Source organism: Callorhinchus milii, unplaced genomic scaffold, assembly GCF_018977255.1.
Source record: "Callorhinchus milii isolate IMCB2004 unplaced genomic scaffold, IMCB_Cmil_1.0 Scaffold3, whole genome shotgun sequence".
Lineage (NCBI taxonomy): Eukaryota > Metazoa > Chordata > Chondrichthyes > Chimaeriformes > Callorhinchidae > Callorhinchus > Callorhinchus milii.
In genome coordinates, this window is record NW_024704744.1 from 12913591 (window position 1) to 12931657 (window position 18067).

The window sequence follows — 18067 nt, forward strand, 5'->3', positions numbered from 1 at the left end:
TCAATCCTCTGGGGGATGGGGAGCCAGGGGTGCCGGGCAAGAATGGAGGTGACAGGCATCATAATTTTCATGCAGCGAGTTGTTCGTCTGGAATACATTGCCTGAAAAGGTGATCGAGGCCGATTCGCTAACTATGTTTAAAAACGCGGTGGACGGTATTTGAGGAGGACGGGTTTGCAGGGCTATGGGGAAAGGCTGGGGAGTGGGATTGACTGCTCTATTCAAAGAGCTGGCACAAACTTGATGGGCCGAATGGCCTCTTTTTGTGCTGTACAATTCTATGATCCTATGATTCTATGCTCTAGTGCAGGAGAGGGCACGAGCTGCAGAGTGCTGAATGGTCTACAGCCTGTGGAGGGAAAAGTTGGGAAGTCTAGCAAGTAGTTGTGCATTGATCATCAATATTTTAACTATATTAGAATCCTGACTAGCCAGATTAAGTGAAATGCTGAGTCAGCTGGGACATTTACCGTTTTTTTTTCGCTGCTGGCTTTTTTCAGTGCTCAAAAATGATGGTAAATGCTGGTACCAGTATTGTAATTGGTTGAATCCCGCAAGCAGAAGATAGCAAATAAATTATCTTCTGTTCGCGAGATTCAAGCTCAATAAAAGTCAAGATCACTGGCTACTGAAGGCTAGCAAGGATGGTGAGGTGGGGTAGTGTTCTAGGAAAGCAGGAATCTACATGAGGAAATTTTCAGAATTTTTTCCATTTCGGCCCCTCGTTCAGCTAGGTCCAAATTACGGATACCTAGAGTCTGGTAAGCCAGGGGTTTACTGTATATCTTTTTTGTTTTTAAACTCATTCACTCAGTTTTACTGTTACTAAATCTTGCATCTCTGTATGGAATCTAAAATGCAAGTGGGGTTTATTGCCCACGGGCTATTTATGTTCAAGTACAATGCAAGAATCCTTAACTATAAATAATTACCAATAGAAATGATTACAAGAGGTTGTGTAATGCTTTTGCTACATTATTTATTCGATCTCAGTTCAATTCACATCTCAGAACCCAAGGATTGACTTATGGTTTTATTTTCAGCCCTGTTGCCTTTTTGGTTTTGTACTTTTGCAGAGGTAACATTGTTTATTTCTGTCTCGCACCAGCCACCAAATGCACTTAACAAGGTGGCCACCTTTCTCTTGATGTCCCTCTGAAGGTGAACACTGCCTCTTGTACTTGTACCAGAATTGCCCAAAGATGCCTCTTCCTGTGAGGAAGATCTAGCTTCCACTATGAATCTCCACACTGTATAAAGTGGGCTCCAACATTCCATGGCTAGTGCATTGGTGTATTAATACTGGGGCTTAACTCAGTTGGTTGAACACTTATCTTAGGACCAGAAATTTTAGTAAGTCCATTCAGCTTCCTCAAGATCACTAAAATAAGTATCGCATCTAATATATCTTTGCAGTGTAAAGATAGCCAGGTATCCTTGGAATAAAACAGGGCACTGTTGAGCAGGTTTTCAGGTTAATTATCGAGAAGGGAGAAGTGATATATATGATTCTGATCAGAGAAAAACAGCAGTCTTTTGCACTATCGTTATAATAGACAATCTATCACAAAGACATAACAAAAACATCACTGTTTTTCAGCAATAACTGTAAGATAAGCACTTTGGAATGTAGACATGTCATTAATGCAGCCAAAGCCCGAATAATAATCCTTGCATTTGATACTAAGCTTTTCATGTCAACATGAGACCTCAAAGCGCTTTAAATCACAGGATTTACTGTAAAGTGTAGTAACTGTATTTTGTAGGCAAACGCGATAGCCAATATGTGCACAGTGGTGTCCCACAAACAGCCACAAAGTGAATGATTGATTTTATATGGGGTATGGATGGCCAGAACACTGGGATAAAGTTTCTTTTCTGCTCAAGTATTGCCATGAGATCTTCAATATCCACTTAAATAGGCAGGAGGACGTCGCTTTTAACATAGGAAGAAACATAGAAACAGGAGTAGGTCATTCAGCCCCTCAAGTCTGTTCCGCCATTCTGTAAGATCATGACTGATCTGTACCTCATGTCCAATTACCCGTCCTTGCCCTGTGTCCCTTAAATCCCTGATCTCACAAATATCTATCCACCTCAGTCTTAAAGATGTGAATGGATCCAGCATCCACAGCCTTTCAGTGGAAAGAGTTCCAGATTTCAATATCTCATCAAAAAGACAATGCAGCATACCTCCAGGACTTTATTGCAATGTCAACCTGGACTGTAAATTCAAAGACCCAATGTGGAGCTTAAACCCACAACTTTCTAATTCAGAGGTGAGAGTGCTGCCAACTGAGCCAGACGAAAACCTAACAGGTAGAAAAACCCAAATGGACAATTACCATGACACTTAACAGTCATCTGTAGTGGCACACTGCACGGTTACCACAGTTCTGTGTCAACTCATTATTTTTATATTAACCTGTCTCTTGATTCGGATTTTAGCTTTATACCTCTCTTACTACTTCTCCTTGTTCCTTTCATTTCTACTCTTTCCTCTGTTTTTCTTCCCCTCAATTCTTCCCCATTTGTTTTTGAAATGACTGACAATTTTACTGGGTTTGTGTTCTCTGTGCCTAAATAAGGTGAACGAAGACACAAACGTCCCATAAATAATCTCGCAACATCACTGATGGCAGAGCTGATTATAAATTGGCAACCAGTGCTGATACATTCTGTTACTCTAGACTCTCAGAGCAGGAGGTGGACCTTGTGGTGTAGGAGACCACTGCCAGATGGGCAAACAATGTTGTCACTGGAATTAATCCACCAGATCCAAGGAGCAGGAGGGAAACTTGGGAGGAGGTTGCTTGCCAGTTGAATGCAATCTGCCACAATGAAAGAGCTTGGCATCAAGTCCACAACATTTTAATGAGGTTAAGGAAACCAGGAAAGAAAAAAAAATCAGGTTGCGCCAAATAAGCAAGGAGAATAAGTGGGGGAGGGTACAAGGAAGATCAAGTGCTGTTGAGTCTGCACGGAGCCCAGAAACCCATTTTTACAGTTTTAAAAACTTGTATGAGGGCTGAAAAAGTTGAGGCACAAGCCTCTATAACAGGCTTGGCAAATCCTCCTCAGTGTATGTGGCTCTTTGTAGAAATGATATTAAACGTACATTGATTCTGTGTTAATATAATAATAATCCTTGCATTTGATATAGCGCCTTATCACGTCGTTGGGACGTCTCAAAGCGCTTCACAGATTATTGTAAAGTGGATTGACTGTCTATTTTGTGGTAATATGAGATTAACATGGGACAAAAGCACAGACAATTCATGTTTTGCCTCATTAGCTTCCTGTTAGCTTGATAGCTGATATGATTATAAAGGTGTTGTGATGAACTCTTAATTCACTACTTTTCTTTGCTCTTCAGACTGTCTAGAGTTGAGCAGGTAACAGCATGAGAAATGCAACACATGCACAAGTCCCATTCTGACAAGTACCATTGCAGAGGTTATGAAACGTGAGGCAATGAAAGTACAAACACTGACACTTGTGGAGGAAAACAGACTGGAGGAATCAACTTTAGGCCAAAGGCTGCACGCCCGAAGAACAGGTAGAGATGGCAATTAGTAGATATGGCCTCAAAAAATGCCTGTGTTTTATGTTGTAAAGTATAACACAGTCCAGGGGTCTATCAGATTCTACTTGCAAAAACTAGCCAACATTTTATCATATTTAGAATAGGATTTTTCCATTAGATATACATATGGAAAGTATCACTGGTGTGATAGACCCCTTTGTATATTGAGATTTGATGAGTGGGAATAAAACCAGCCAGAAAATATTAGGAAACGACAGTCCATTAACAGCACCTTGCAAAAGTTACGACAAGTTGGTAGTGTAAATCAGTTGTTTCACTTACTTTCTGGGGGAACCCTGTCTTTGTGTGGGCAGCCTGACAAGCTGCGATGGTGGGGATAAAGGCCAGTGACGTGACCAGTTCCATCACACCCAGGTGTCGGACACTTGCTTTCTTTCTTTTCAGGCCTTGACGAGTCTGTAAAATTCAGTGAATTTTCTTTTGTCAGGTTACGGTTAAGTAAACTAACACAACAAAATATTACTACAGTACAGACAACAGGATCTAATATGTGACAGTTTTTAACCAATATTCCCTAGTAAGGAATCCAGGTGGAGAGAACTTCAGGTAACTAGAAGTACATCAGCCATTATCACGCCGACTCTCAGGAACTCTACTCCAAGATTAGATGATGGAGGAACAGAATTCGTTGGCTTGACGTATTTCCAATTCCCTTGTTAAAGAATGGTGTTAAGAAATTGTAGCATATTAGACTCTATACCTATTAAAGTCATATCTCATTTGGTTGTAACAGTGGACTAGAAAATCAGACTGAACTGTTTTGGATGAAGAAAATAATACATGACATGAGAAAATGAACCAAATCTGAGTGTCACTAATTACACTTAAAATTGCTTGAATGAACAGACTTTTAATTAAATGAAACTTGAGTGTATAGTATGTATTGCTGTACACAGAAAGTTTCACCCAAAGTAACACCTCCTAGTACTGCTTGGTATTGAAAGTATTTTCATGTAATTAAATGTGTAGTATTACACGTCGTCAATGCAAGCTGGAGGCAAGCAAGTTGCCAGCATAAACATTAGAAAAAAAGAGCTAATTCTGTTGCTAACCTTTAAACACGTTTACTGACAGCAAACAGACAATAATACCGTATGAGCATTGTTCCCAAGTAGTAAGAGTGGTCAATGTCCCTTGAGACTAGGTTTAAATGTGTAATACGGCCTGCGAGTGAAGTGGGGATAAATTCTGAACAAATCTGTGGAAACACTACTTCAGTGAGCAAGTAGTAAACGTATGGAACAGGCTTCTTAAGGAGATGGTGGAAGCAGAAAGTGTTGATTCATTCAAGAATAAATTAGATAGATTTCTGTTAGGAAATAATATCTCAGAATACAGCATATAGTTTGGGACATGGCTCGTGACTGCCAGGATGGTGGAAGGCGAACTGGATGGACCTTGGTCTTCTTTCGCCTAGCAAATTCTTATGTTCTTATTAATAGAGGAAAAACTAGGAGTCTGCTGTAATGTAATAACAAAGAGGTTCAGATGCCATTCACTCTCAGTCTATGAACACCATCTGAGCCCCAAGAGTGAGTTGTGTCCTTTGAACATATTTTCCAATTTTTTCTCTTTTTAAATAATTGACGCAGGTTTTCCCATTTATTTCACGAGCAAGTTCTTCTGCTTAAGTTTTGCCAAGAGAGTTTATTGTTTTCCATGAGTATGGCTATTTTTTTTCCTTACCATCATTAACTGCTACCATTACAACCAACACATTTTTGCCAGGCAGCTTCATGTTCTTCGACAGAAAGGGTTGAGTTTAGCAGGTTTATGAAGCTAGATCAAGGTTATAATACCGCAAGAGTTTTACTGAAAAAGAATACATACTCTTACTGGTTCAGAATACTCACAGACAAGTTGCATATCTTTAAATGGTGAAGTTTGTGAGTTGGTACAATGTTACTTTTTGAAACTTTTTTCGGGCAGATTATTCATAACAAAGGTCAGTTACGTTTTTATGGTAAAGGAAGTGCTAAACAGGTCAAAAAAAGCTGCTTATGGTTCAGTTATCTAATGATAGGGAGATAATGCGACACCTGATGTAATTATCACATCACGTCACATTTTTTCGCCCCTTAGATGCAAATAAATATTTATAAGTACAATATAATTCACATTTGATTCTTGTTTGTTTCATTGCCAGAATATATTTTATCTGTTTAATTTATTTTCCACTATCATCTGTCTTGTTTTGAAGGAGCTGGTCATGTTGTTTCGAATCTATGAGGTCCATCAACATTGCCTATTAATCCTTCCTGCACCACGACTGAATTATCTTGCCTGGGTGTGATTTTTCTGCCAGTGCTACAGATCAGTTAACTGATGGTTCAAAACACATCAAAGATCAATCTGGCCACAAAGTTGACCTAACCAGATACATTTTTGCAGTTCTGTTACCCAATGGTAGTAAAACTGGCCTTGAGTGACATTTTTTATATAATCAGAGGATATTAGTTTGCAAATTATTGCCAGCTCAAAAACCTGGGGAAAATAAGACAAGGGAAGGGCTTTGAAGCTATATTTTTAACTGCAGAAAAGGCGAGGTGTGTTTTTCACTATAAAAATAAAATTAAAATAATGAAAACAATAGACAGAAAGGGAAAGCAAAATGGAGTGGTGGAAAAATGAAAGACATGGTGAGCACAAGTAACGTGTTTATTTTTATTTAAGTATTTAATTTGCTTTTGCAGGATTAATATTAAAGTAATGACTGTTTACTCTGTTTTTGTTTCAATCTCGCTCTTATCCCACTAATCAGCCAATGCCTTGTGTGGGCCAGCTTGTGGCACAACAATTAAAAGTGTTGTTGGGTTAGTGTCTACCGCCAGCACAGCAGGACTTGTCCATGTGTCAATTATCACAAGGTTGCTTTTTCAAATCCTGTTAATTATACCAGTGGTGCGAATTTACATCTTGTACAGTTCCATTTTTTTTACCTTAAAGTTTCAAAATTAGAATATGTAACATTTGATATAGCACCTGATCATATCAAAGTGTCTAAAAGTGCTTTACAGATCTTTCTATTAAGTGTAGTGACTGTGCAATTGTAGGCAAACTTGACAGATGATTTCCACACATCGATGCCCCACAGCCACAAAGTGAATGACCAATTTTTTCTCTGGAGGATTGTTGGCTGGTTCATCAGAATCGTATCAAGGGATATTTAATGTCCACATTTCCAGACTGATGGAGCCTTGGTTTAATATCTCAACCAAAGGAGGATAATTAACAACTGGAACAGGTTGCCAGGAAGGGATAGGGGTGAGGCCGGGACACAGTTTGATTCTGTGATGGGAGGTGGGTATTTGGAAGGATGAGATCAGATGGGCCAAAGGGCCTTCTTCATCTGAGCCAATCCTGTGTTAGCATCTCCAACAATACAGTGCTCCCCCAGAGTGTCAGCATAGACTTTTAGCTGAAAGTCCATATGTGAGGGTTGAGCTCACAAATGTCTGACTCTGAGGCAAGGCGGACTGAGCCAGGCTGACACAGAATACAGAGATATTTAAATTTTAGAAATGAACAATCCTTTGGGATGCTGTTTTGGTTGAATCTGTATAATAGGAGCTATCAAGTCCATGTTCCTAATGACATTTTGGCAAAATTATCCTTTATCATAGATGACATCTTGTGTGACTCTGTCAGATATGTTCTTCCAACAAACAAATGGTGAGCAAGTAAATACCAAAGGGAAAAAATATATAATAGCAAATTAAGTGCAAAACAAAACAATATTAATGCAACAATTAACACAATAAAATGATAGTACAAAAATTGTGATATTTTTTGGCAGCAATTTCTGTATTGTTTAGTAACTATTATAACCAAATGTTTCTTTCCCACCCTCTTTTGCATGTGTCTTCACTGTGAATCTGCAAAGGATGAAGTGGAATGGGAATTAAAAAGAGATAGTTATTGATTTAGCCCCAGTCCGTTTATACCTTGCTTGGTAGATGGTTTCCATTCCCTCACCTTGTTAACATAATTAATGTGCAGTCAAGGTTCCTTTCTTTTGTTATCGGTCATTCTCATACTGTTCAATTGCTATCTGGCAACTTAAACATTTAAACACAAGGGAGTTTCATCAATAACTGCCATCCATTGATTATTTTATACACTTTTTTTTTAAAGTACCTTTAGGATAGTATGGCTTTTTAACATGACCATCAGAAGATCTAGATTTCTTCTCATCTCCAACATGATGCCTTGGAATCTGATCTGAATTGTCTCTCTTTGCAGCTTCCATTGCCATTTTGTCTCTCATTGCCTTTGCCCTTTCAGTTTCCAGTGCAATTGCCTTTTCTAATAGCGTCAAGTTTCCTTTTGTCATATCAAACACTTCCTCAGAACGGTCAGACTTGACCGAGGCCGTGTCGTCATCTCTGTCACGAGAGTCTTCTTCCTTAACGCCAGAAGCAAAGGCTCGGGACCGAGGACTAAGTTGTTCCTCAAGCTTCATCAAGTTCACCATATCTGAATAGTTCCGATCTGACATTTTTCTTGTAATGTCATCATCAGGTCTGTTCTGTTGACAATCGCTAAAATGATGTTGCTGATTTCTTTCTTCATGCTGACTTTCACTTAGCTTCCTGGCCAAGTCAAAACATTGGTTCCTTAAGCACTCCAAACTGCTCAGGCAAACAGCCTCGTCACTCTCATCAGCATGTTTTTCTACACCATCAATGGTGGATTTGCATGATCCTAAGGTCGCATTTCTACCTTCATTCTGTATTAACCCATCTACATAGCCCCTAACATTTGTGTTATCTGAAAGTACCACCCCATGTCCTTGTGCGAGTAATTTAAGGGAGTCCACTGTTTCCCTAACAACATCACTGTCCACATCCAAACTCAACTGGCTGGAATCACCTTTATTTGCTTTTCTACCCCTGCTCCCATTATTGTCACTTTCGTCCTCCAGGTCACGTGCTGTACTGTCACTCATTTCAGACTCAGTCATAGCCCTGAAGGCAGCATCTTCAGCTATCTTGCCCAGGTTTAACAATGACTTTGCAACAAGCTCATCATAATTGTCATATTCATCATTGTTGTTATCATCTTTCTCATTGTCCTGGTTTCTCCTGATATTGTCAGGTACGTCTTGAAGGTCTTCTAATAGAAAACAAGAAAGAAAATGTTCATTATTTTTGTCTCCCGATTGTCTTTCAGATTCTTTTTCTCAATGGTGATGATATTTCTTTCTCCAAGTTCTCCCTTTTTTCTCTTACAAACAGTAAAAACTTGCAGTACGATTCCATAGACATTGGCAGCTCTTCCGTCCCTCACACAAATTGCCGTTCTCCTAGTGTGAGTTTAGACAATGAATACATTGGAAGCTATTTAACTTTATGTATGTGCACATGGGGTGCATCATTTGTTCTTGCCCTTAGCTGATATCTGTACATGCACATCTTCTAGGATTGAAATTATAATACAAAGATTAAGGATGTATATCCTGGCACAGAGAAACCAATGTCAGTTCTATTGTGTCCACTGGTATCCTGGCTAAGATCAACCAACACATCACAAACTAGGGACTGAATCTGGAATCTGTATAATCTATAACACTCAATACCACACTACACACCCAATCCTTCATGAAAAGAATCTCAATAGTTATGTTATAAATGCAAGCATATCACCAGCTCTTACTTCATATCTAACACCCTGAGAAGCTCAGTTGGTTGAGTTGCATACTTTAATCGAATACTTCTTTGTTTGTATCGTCATGCTCAATTCAACTCTTTCCCCCCTTTTGAGATCAATAAAATGAACCTTATCTCTTACAAAAAATCCTCCTTCAGTGGAATGTAAGCAGGTTCTCTTCAAAGTTGAACTGATTCCAAGAAGATAAAACTGACAGAGACAGGTACTGTGGGTTCAAAATAATCTAAGGCATCGTTGACCAGTTACCAGAAGTTCTCTCTTTTATGTTATAAACTCCTTCAGGAAAAAAATGATTATTCACAAAACATTGCTACGTAATTGAATTTTAATAGTAAGAACATTAATAATGCATGGTTCCCACATTCTGATCAGTACCCACTTGCCCATCATCCCTGTCCTCACCAGCCTCCACTGGCTTCCTGCAAATCGAATTCAAGGTCCTCACCCTCATCCACAAATCCATCTACCCTCTGGCAACCCCTTATCTAACCAATCTCTTCCTACGCAACTCTGCCATTCACCCACTCCGCTCAGTAATCTTGGGCTTCCAGCATGTCTCCTGCCCTCTCCGTACCTTCAGTTGCTATCCTCCAATCTCTGGAACTCCCTTCCTCTTACACTCCGTCTCACCCCTCTCTCCTACATCTTTGAATGTGCCTTCGGTCACCTCCCAGTGCCCCCTCCCTTTCTTGGTGACCAACCCCATCTCTGTAATGCACTCCTGGATATTACCCCACTGAAGGGTGCTATATAAATGCAAGTTGTTGTTGTTTAGTGGAGTGGTGGCTTTTTTTTAATTGAGTTACTGTCAGGAAAAATATTCAAAATATCTTTGCTTCGACCACAAATAATGTACTAAGCATTCAAGAGTCAAACAAATCAAATGCAAAGTCATGTGCTGAATGTTTCTAATTATTGTAAATTTGAATAATACACTTGCTTAACTCACATTCTAACCATCATAATTCCAATATTAACGTTCATGAACAAGTTCTGGTATAAACAGTAATTATTATTGTTTCTAAGTCATTATTCAGATTTAATTGGAGTTCACCTGGGTGACAAGTCTTGGAAATGACTAGCATTTGGTCTGTGATGGTACAGAGGTGTGTGGGATTTGCTAGTACGATTGTCAAGTTGGAATACTGGGGCAATTTCTTGTTAAATGTTCTGATGGATTTGTGCGATCAGTTGATCTGAATTAATTGTTGTATTTGAATGAAATAATATGGTTTATGTTGCAAGCAAACATCATAGGGTTATATTTAATATAATTTAAAATAAGAACAAGCTGCAATTGTTTCACTTAGCCCCATGAACAGATATATTTCCATCCCAAATGTTACTCCATGCCAACACTAATACGATGCTGGGTTTAAGAATCATAAATCAAAAGTGAAGATAGCCTCGTGGGTAAAATTTCTTTACACTGTTGTTAAAATGTCCAACATAATTTTTAGGTCATCCTTATGTAACATTTTGTACCTTGTTCATTACTTTGATCTTCTTCGTCCTCTTCGTCCTCCTCTTCTTCCTCTTCGAGCTCTTCTTCATCCTCCTCTTCTGCTTCCACATCCTCCTCCTCTTCCTCATCTTCCTCACGCTCGTCATTGTCATCAGAGTATTCCTCATCATTCTCATCCAACTCTTCAGTCCCATCGGTCTCACAGCACTCGTCTACAGAGGAATTGTCCGTTCTCACCAGGAACGGTTTTCTCTTGGGGGCCGGTTCACTTGGTTGCCTGTCTTGTATTTTTCGTTTTTTAGCCAATGGACAACCATAGACACTAAAACAGGGAAGGAGAAATATTCATGTGGTAGGAAGAATTATTGCAGAAAGAGAATATCATTTGGGATATCTCAAAGACATGATAAGGCGCTATATCAAATGCAAGGATTACTATTATATATTATAATTTAGAATGGAAAAATGTGGAGCTCTGATTTGTGGTATTTTTTAATTGTATTCCTTAACAGGGAATAACTTTAGAGTTCCCATCGACTCCTGGGACTATACTCAAGAGGTAGATCACATCAAAGTGGACTTTCCCTAGGTTGTTGTGATATACCTCCAATTACCAGAAGTAATGCACATTTGTGCCACTCAAATTCCTTATTGAGGTGTCTGGTTAAGAAATACCGCATATTGAATCACACAAATTTGGACTGGGATAGAGTATGCCCTGATCACAGTCAAAACTAACACAGAACAATCACTTTAGGTATTTATTATTTCTTGCTGGAATGTCACACAGTGACGTTTTGCAATTTAGCAATGCAAAGGTATTTTCATTCCCTTTGTACCAATACATTGAAATGTCTGCAAATGCAATTTTGGATGCCCAAAAGTTAAACTCCATTGCCAATATGTTACAAGGTTATGTGTTCGTACTATAATAAATGCTTTATGCAAAGAAGATTCAATTTCCAATTTGCTCCCACATGTTTTAATTTTCGACTTTATTTGTTTATGAAAACTTTCAAGTGAGGATTTTCAACAATTGTAGAATGAGATGTTGATGAACAGAAGATATAGGAAAAAAACATCCAGATGAAAGACGTACAAATTTAGTTGTTTGTATAAAACTGACTAAATGCTCCACACCACTTACTTTGGATACTAATTTAAAGATTTTTGGGGGTCACTCAAGTGTCTGACACATTGGGAAAACCACCACCATGCTTAAGAATATCTAAACCAAACCGAGAGTTTAGTCAGCTAGAATTGTATAACTTGTCACTGACAGCACTATCTCACTGCCTGTCCAGCTAGGACCTTCCTCACTCTTTTTTTCTGGGGGGTGGGTGTGGGGGGGAGGTGGGCAGCCGGGTGTCTGACACATGCGGAGACCCATCACCATGCTTAAGAGTATCCAAACTGAACTGAGAATTCCATGGATCCCATCCACCAATGGAAATTCCAGAGATATTTATTCGAATGGAATGCGCACTCGCTCCTTGGTTTCTATTAACAACTATTTTAAATCGGTGTCCTCAGGTTACCGACCCATCCACCAGTGGAAATAGTTTCTCCTTGTTCACCCTATCGAATCCCCTCATAATTTTGAAAACTTGTATTTAGTCTCCTTTTAATCTTCTCTGCTCCAAGGAGAATAATCCTAGCTTCTCTAGCCTCTCCTGATAACGGAAGTCCCTCATTCCTGGTACCATCCTGGTGAATCTCCTTTGCACCCTCTCCAATGCCTTGACATCCTTCCTAAAGTGTGGTGCCTAGAACTGAACACAGTCTCTCGCTGAGGTCCAACCAGTGTTTTATAAAGGTTCATCGTAACTTCCTGACTTTTGTATTCTAGGCCCTTATTTATAATGCCTAGTATCCTGTAAACTTTTTTTAAACAGCTTTATCTACCTGTCCTGCCACCTTCAAAGATTTACTTATATGAACCCCAGGTCTCTCTGCTCCTTCACCCCCTTTAAGATTGTACCATCAGCTTATATTGCCTCTCCTCATTCTTCCTCCCAAAATGAATCACTTTGCATTTATCCACATTAAACTTCATCTGCCACGTGTCTGCCCAATTTATCAGTCTGTCTATGTCTTCTTGCAGTCTGCTACTATCCTCCTCACTGTTTACTATATTTTTCTAAGTGAAAATCTATTTTGTCCCAAATTATAATCTCCAGAAATTTCCCCACTACTGACATTATGGTAACTGGCCTGTAGTTGATCCTTCTGCCCCTTTTTATACAGTGAAATAACATTTGCAACCCTCCAGTCCTCTGGCACCACCCCGGTGTCCAAGGAGGATTGAAGGATTGTGGTCACAGCCTCCATTATTTCCACTCTTACTTCCCTCAGTAACTTAGGATGGATTCCATCTGGGCCGGTTGATTTATCTACCTTGAGCACCGACAACCTTTTTAGTATCTCCTCTTGATTTATTCGTGTCTTATCCAATTTCTCTATCCTCTCCTCCGATACTGTGGCATTGGCTGCAACCTCTTCTTTTGTGAAGACAGATGCAAAGTACTTATTCAGTATGTCAGCCATGCCCTCTGCCTCCACAAGAAGATTTCCTCTTTGATCCCTAATTGGGCCCACCCTACCTTTGACTAACCTTTTATTCTTGATATGCTTATAAAATACCTTAGGGTTCCCTTTTACGTTCTCCGCTAATGGTTGAGGTCGGCTAACTCTGTATAAAATAAGAATTGAACCTGGAGCCATGCTAATCTGTGTAGCTCAGTACGACCTCAGGTAATAAGTTCACCCACTGAAAGAACCAGAGAGCCTCTGCATAGATTTTCTTCTTACAGGTATTATCCATGTGAGGTCCATAGATACTAGCTTTCATAAATAAAGCAATTTAAGCTCAAATAAAATTGTGGGGATAATATCTTTAATGCAGCAGAGGGTGACATATCAGATCTGAGGAAGCAAGGTGACTGTACTTGCACAAAGTGTCTGACTACTCATGTCAGGCACCCTGACATAATTGGAACTGCTTGCTTCACACCTCAATGACCCAGATGTTTGAATCCCACTGGTAGCTGACACTCATAGTCATTTAACCAGAAATAGCTATGATGTGTCCTAAAAGCTTTTAGTTCAATTTGGAGGGAGGAACAAGAGGAATTTCCTTGACACTTCTACCTTCAAGCAATAGTCCCCCATGTCAGCCAAACTACGGAGCAGATGTTGTGAAAGTCACAGCAATCTAATTTGCTGTTTGGGTTAACAACTCATGTACAAAATTTGTGGGTTATGCTAACCATGTGCAGACACGTGTGTATTGTAGGAATTACAAGTGTCCTTATTTATGTAAATAAATGTAATTTATTAAAAGGTTTACATGCAAGTCTATGATTCTTTTTTTTTAAATGCATTGCATTTGATACAGCACTTTTAATGTGGGGAAGATGTCTCAAAGTGCTTCACAAGATTTACTGTAAAGTGTAGTCATAATAATAAATATATAATAGTCATTATTATTATTAGTAGTGACTTCACAGGATTTACTCTCAAGATATTTATGAAATACGTATTTATTTATTATTTAGTATTGTTTATTCATCATAGAGTTGTGATGAAAATAATAATAAATATTTTTATTAGTGATTGTGTATTTTGTAGGCAACTTTACATCAATTGTTAGTTACAATTAATGGCATCTATTATCTGTCTGCACCTCATTAACTGATGTACATTTTAGACCCAATTTGGGATGTATATACCAATAGTGAATCCATTTTACAAACAAGCCTTTTTTTTATTACCTGTGTAACAGAAATTAGATAAACAGAATATTTTAGACGCCAGCGAATTATATCTAGGGCTAAATCAAATAATTTTTTTGCAATCAAATATTCTCTTGATTACAGAAATGTTAGCTCAAATATTTACACATAATAATCATGAAATAGTCCCACTAGGTTATTAAAAAAGTGGTTATGTTGCATAGTAATGTGCTAACATTATGCTGAGTGGCCCTGGTGTATTTGCATTATTTTTTAAGCTCAAGATGCTAACTGCTTAGCTAATGAACTTACTATAAAAATGGAACTGTATTAGTAATTTCTCTTATTGTTACAATGTCAGTTTTCTGAAGAACATGGTCTGACCCGATAATCATGTGCATACAACACTATGTCATATTAATTACAGTTGGCTTCATAACAGGGCTATTAGCTGTTGATTTTATGTCAATTAAAACTCTTGTTATATGTGTAATAGGACTTGTGGCTTTGAGGCTAAGGCATCATTTAATTTGTGTCCTTTAGCAGCTGTTAATGATAGATAACCTTCATCAATATATTCCTCAAATGGGTTTGAGCTTCAATGTCCAGCAGTGCATTGCTATATTGTTGTGCTCTATCTTGAACTGTCCATTTCAGTATTACTTCACAGGAATATTTTGAGAAATCTAGCTGAGGGCCATTGTACAAGACACTAAGGTAGAAAAAGATAGATGAAAAGTCAAGATAAATCAAGGAATAGTGGTTCTTGAATTCAAAGTTTTTATTTCAAGAGCCTTTTGATTGTGCAAAGGGAGAAAATTCTGAGAAAGGTAAATAAATTCCAGAATTTTAAGCTAATGGGAAAGAAGGAGTTGAGTAGGAGATTTGATATGAACAGAGTAAGGATGCTGGGAAGAGAATGAAAGAGAAAACATAATAATGTTTGCATTTGATTTAGCACCTTTCATGTCGTTGAGACATCTCAAAGCCCTTCACAGGATATACTGTATAGTGGATTGACTGTGTATTTTGTGGCTAAATATTTGGAGCTTGGGAGAAACAATAGTGGAAGACTCAAAAAAGTAATACCAGAGAAACATCAATAAATAACAGAAAGACATAAAAAGTTGCAACAGAACAATAGATTTAGAGAAGTTGAGAGAAGAATCAACTAATCAATCTATTTTATCCATATACCCATCAGCCCAGTCCTCGCCAGACTCCAGTGGCTCCCTGTCTCTCAGCAGATCGATTTCAAGCACCTCCCTATCACTTCATCACTTTAACCTCCTCCTATCCCACTCCTCTGCTCATCCTTTTCTGCTCAGCAAACTTGGGCTTGCTTGAGTGCCCCGCCCAACTCATGCCACCATCAGTGACCCAGCTTTCCAATTCTATGGCCCTAGCCTCTGGAACTCCCTCCCTCAACCTCTCCATTTTGCCCCCCATATTTCTATCTTCAAATCCCAACTTAAAATGCACCTCCCCTCGGCGCCCGTGTTCGGTGTCTGTCCCCATCACTGTGAAGTGCTACAAGACTTCATTTTACGTGAATGGCGCTATATAAGTGCAAGTTGCATTTTGTATAATTATTAATTTTAATACATTTAATTATGATCTTGTTTATGTGTTGTGCCATGCAACAAGCCACTCACTTTACAATATAGTTTGTCAACACGCAACTGATTTGAAGCTATTAACACTCAAAATCAGTGAAATGGGATTCTACCATTTGTAAAAACAAGGTTGTCTTTTACTCCTACCAATCTCAAGCTCCAGTTTGTAGACATTGAAAGTGGTTTTATACAAGTATTGGGTAAAAGATGCGACATGAATTAATACCGGAGATAATTATCACATGGTTTAAAACTGCAGTCAAACCAGTCAATAACTACAGATTGAAAATCCTCGCACCCCCAGGTTTCAGCACAAGGTTTCAGCTCAAAGCTGCTGGAGTATTGTGTAATGTTGTGTTTCAGTGTCACATCATAAGATACTGGCTTTACTCAGATTGTGCTCAAGTCGGGGCACAAATTGTCAAATCTTTAGTTATTGACTGATTTCACTATAACAATTATCGACCAACAAAATTTATCACATATTCAACCCATGTCTTGAACAGCAATTTGTGGTTCTTATTATCAGTGATAACAACAATTTGCCCTTTTTTTTGGTCAGTCGGATTTCTGGCACAAATGGAAACTCATCGCTATGCTTAAGAGTATCCAACAAAAAGAAATTACATTTGTACAGTATCTTTCACATCTAAAGGCATAAAAAAAAGTTTTCCAATCAAAAAGAGAATTCCGTGTATCCCGCCTACACGTGGAAATTCCAGAGGTAGATTGTTGGAATGGATTGCGCACTCTCTCCCTGGAGGGATGCATCCTGCTTACCTAATTCTGGAACTTGGCAGGAGCCAAGCCTTGGGGACCCCAGAGTGTGGCTGGTCTAACCAGCTAAAGCCGCATAGGTTGCCATTGATATCGGTGTCTGGCAAGCATTCCCACTGCTTTGCCCAGCTTGAATCAACCTATCCGTCCAGCCTTTGGCTTGCAAGGTTAACAAGAACAGAGTGGGAAGAGTCCCTGCCCCCATAGACTGGTCTGCACTTCCAAGTCCTGCTGATGAGCCAGGCTGGCGGGGCTGTCATCAGCAGTGCCCTGGAATACTGTGGTCCTGCCTGGCTCAGGAACTGGACTACCAAGACACCACCAAGAGTGGGTTTGATTCTGCCATTCCGTTGCAAAATATAACACTTACCCCTGCCGCCACCCCAGCCCCCAGCCCCCCACCAGGATAATCAGCAGTTGATAATTTAACATCTGACAAACGTGGGTTTGAACCCTCACTAGATCATGTCAATCCAATGGGACTTTTCCCTTTCAAGAATAAAATCAAAAACAGCCGTTTTATTTATGAAATGTCTCACGTATCAAGTAGACAATCTCTAACAGAAAGACTCAACGTACACTTATATAGCACCTTTCAACTATGAAGAAGATTCCCACCCTAAGGCTCTCAGCTTGAATCTCAGTCATGACAATCATTTAAAAAAGAATCTTTGAAAGGAAAATAGTCCATTCATGGATTAGTCCATTCAACATAAACAATCCTTTGTCCATGGCACAAGGTGTTGAAATCTCAGCTCCAAAGAGATCTTGAGTCAAGCTAAGACTCTGTGTGCCATTATAGGAGTTTCTAGTGGAGAAAACGCAATTTATATTGGAGGGGCTTTTGCCAGCAATCAGACAACGCTTTTTTTACCGCGCCCCCACCCCCCCAACTGATTCACAATTACAAAAGTAACTTTAACCTGCATCTAACCTGTGGCACAACTGAACTGAGAGCACTAGCTGATGCTCACACTGGGTGGGAGAAGTACAATCATGTGTTTGTTTCCCAATGCTGGCATCTCTCATGTTCATGAGCATAGAATTTTCACCCATAAAAAAGGTCTGCTTTAGCAATTTTAGAATGAGTACAGGCTTTCATAATTTGAAGCACCTGCCATTTACCTGCTGTAACCCCTTTGGAGGAAAGTACTTTATTTTATTAAATACAAACAGATTTGATATTCCACTAGCTCCC

General features: G+C 39.1%; 1 protein-coding gene across 1 annotated transcript in view; it reads right to left on the reverse strand.

The window, feature by feature from the left end:
- The window catches only part of LOC103185964 (myelin transcription factor 1-like protein), a 178796-nt gene that overhangs the window by 108347 nt on the left and 52382 nt on the right, over positions 1-18067 (reverse strand). Inside the window, exons 5-7 of the mRNA XM_042333467.1 lie at positions 10763-11064; positions 7745-8722; positions 3869-4003 (exon numbers count right to left, since the gene is read on the reverse strand). Of these exons, the coding sequence (XP_042189401.1) occupies positions 3869-4003; positions 7745-8722; positions 10763-11064 (1415 nt within the window). The remainder of the gene's footprint in view (positions 1-3868; positions 4004-7744; positions 8723-10762; positions 11065-18067) is intronic.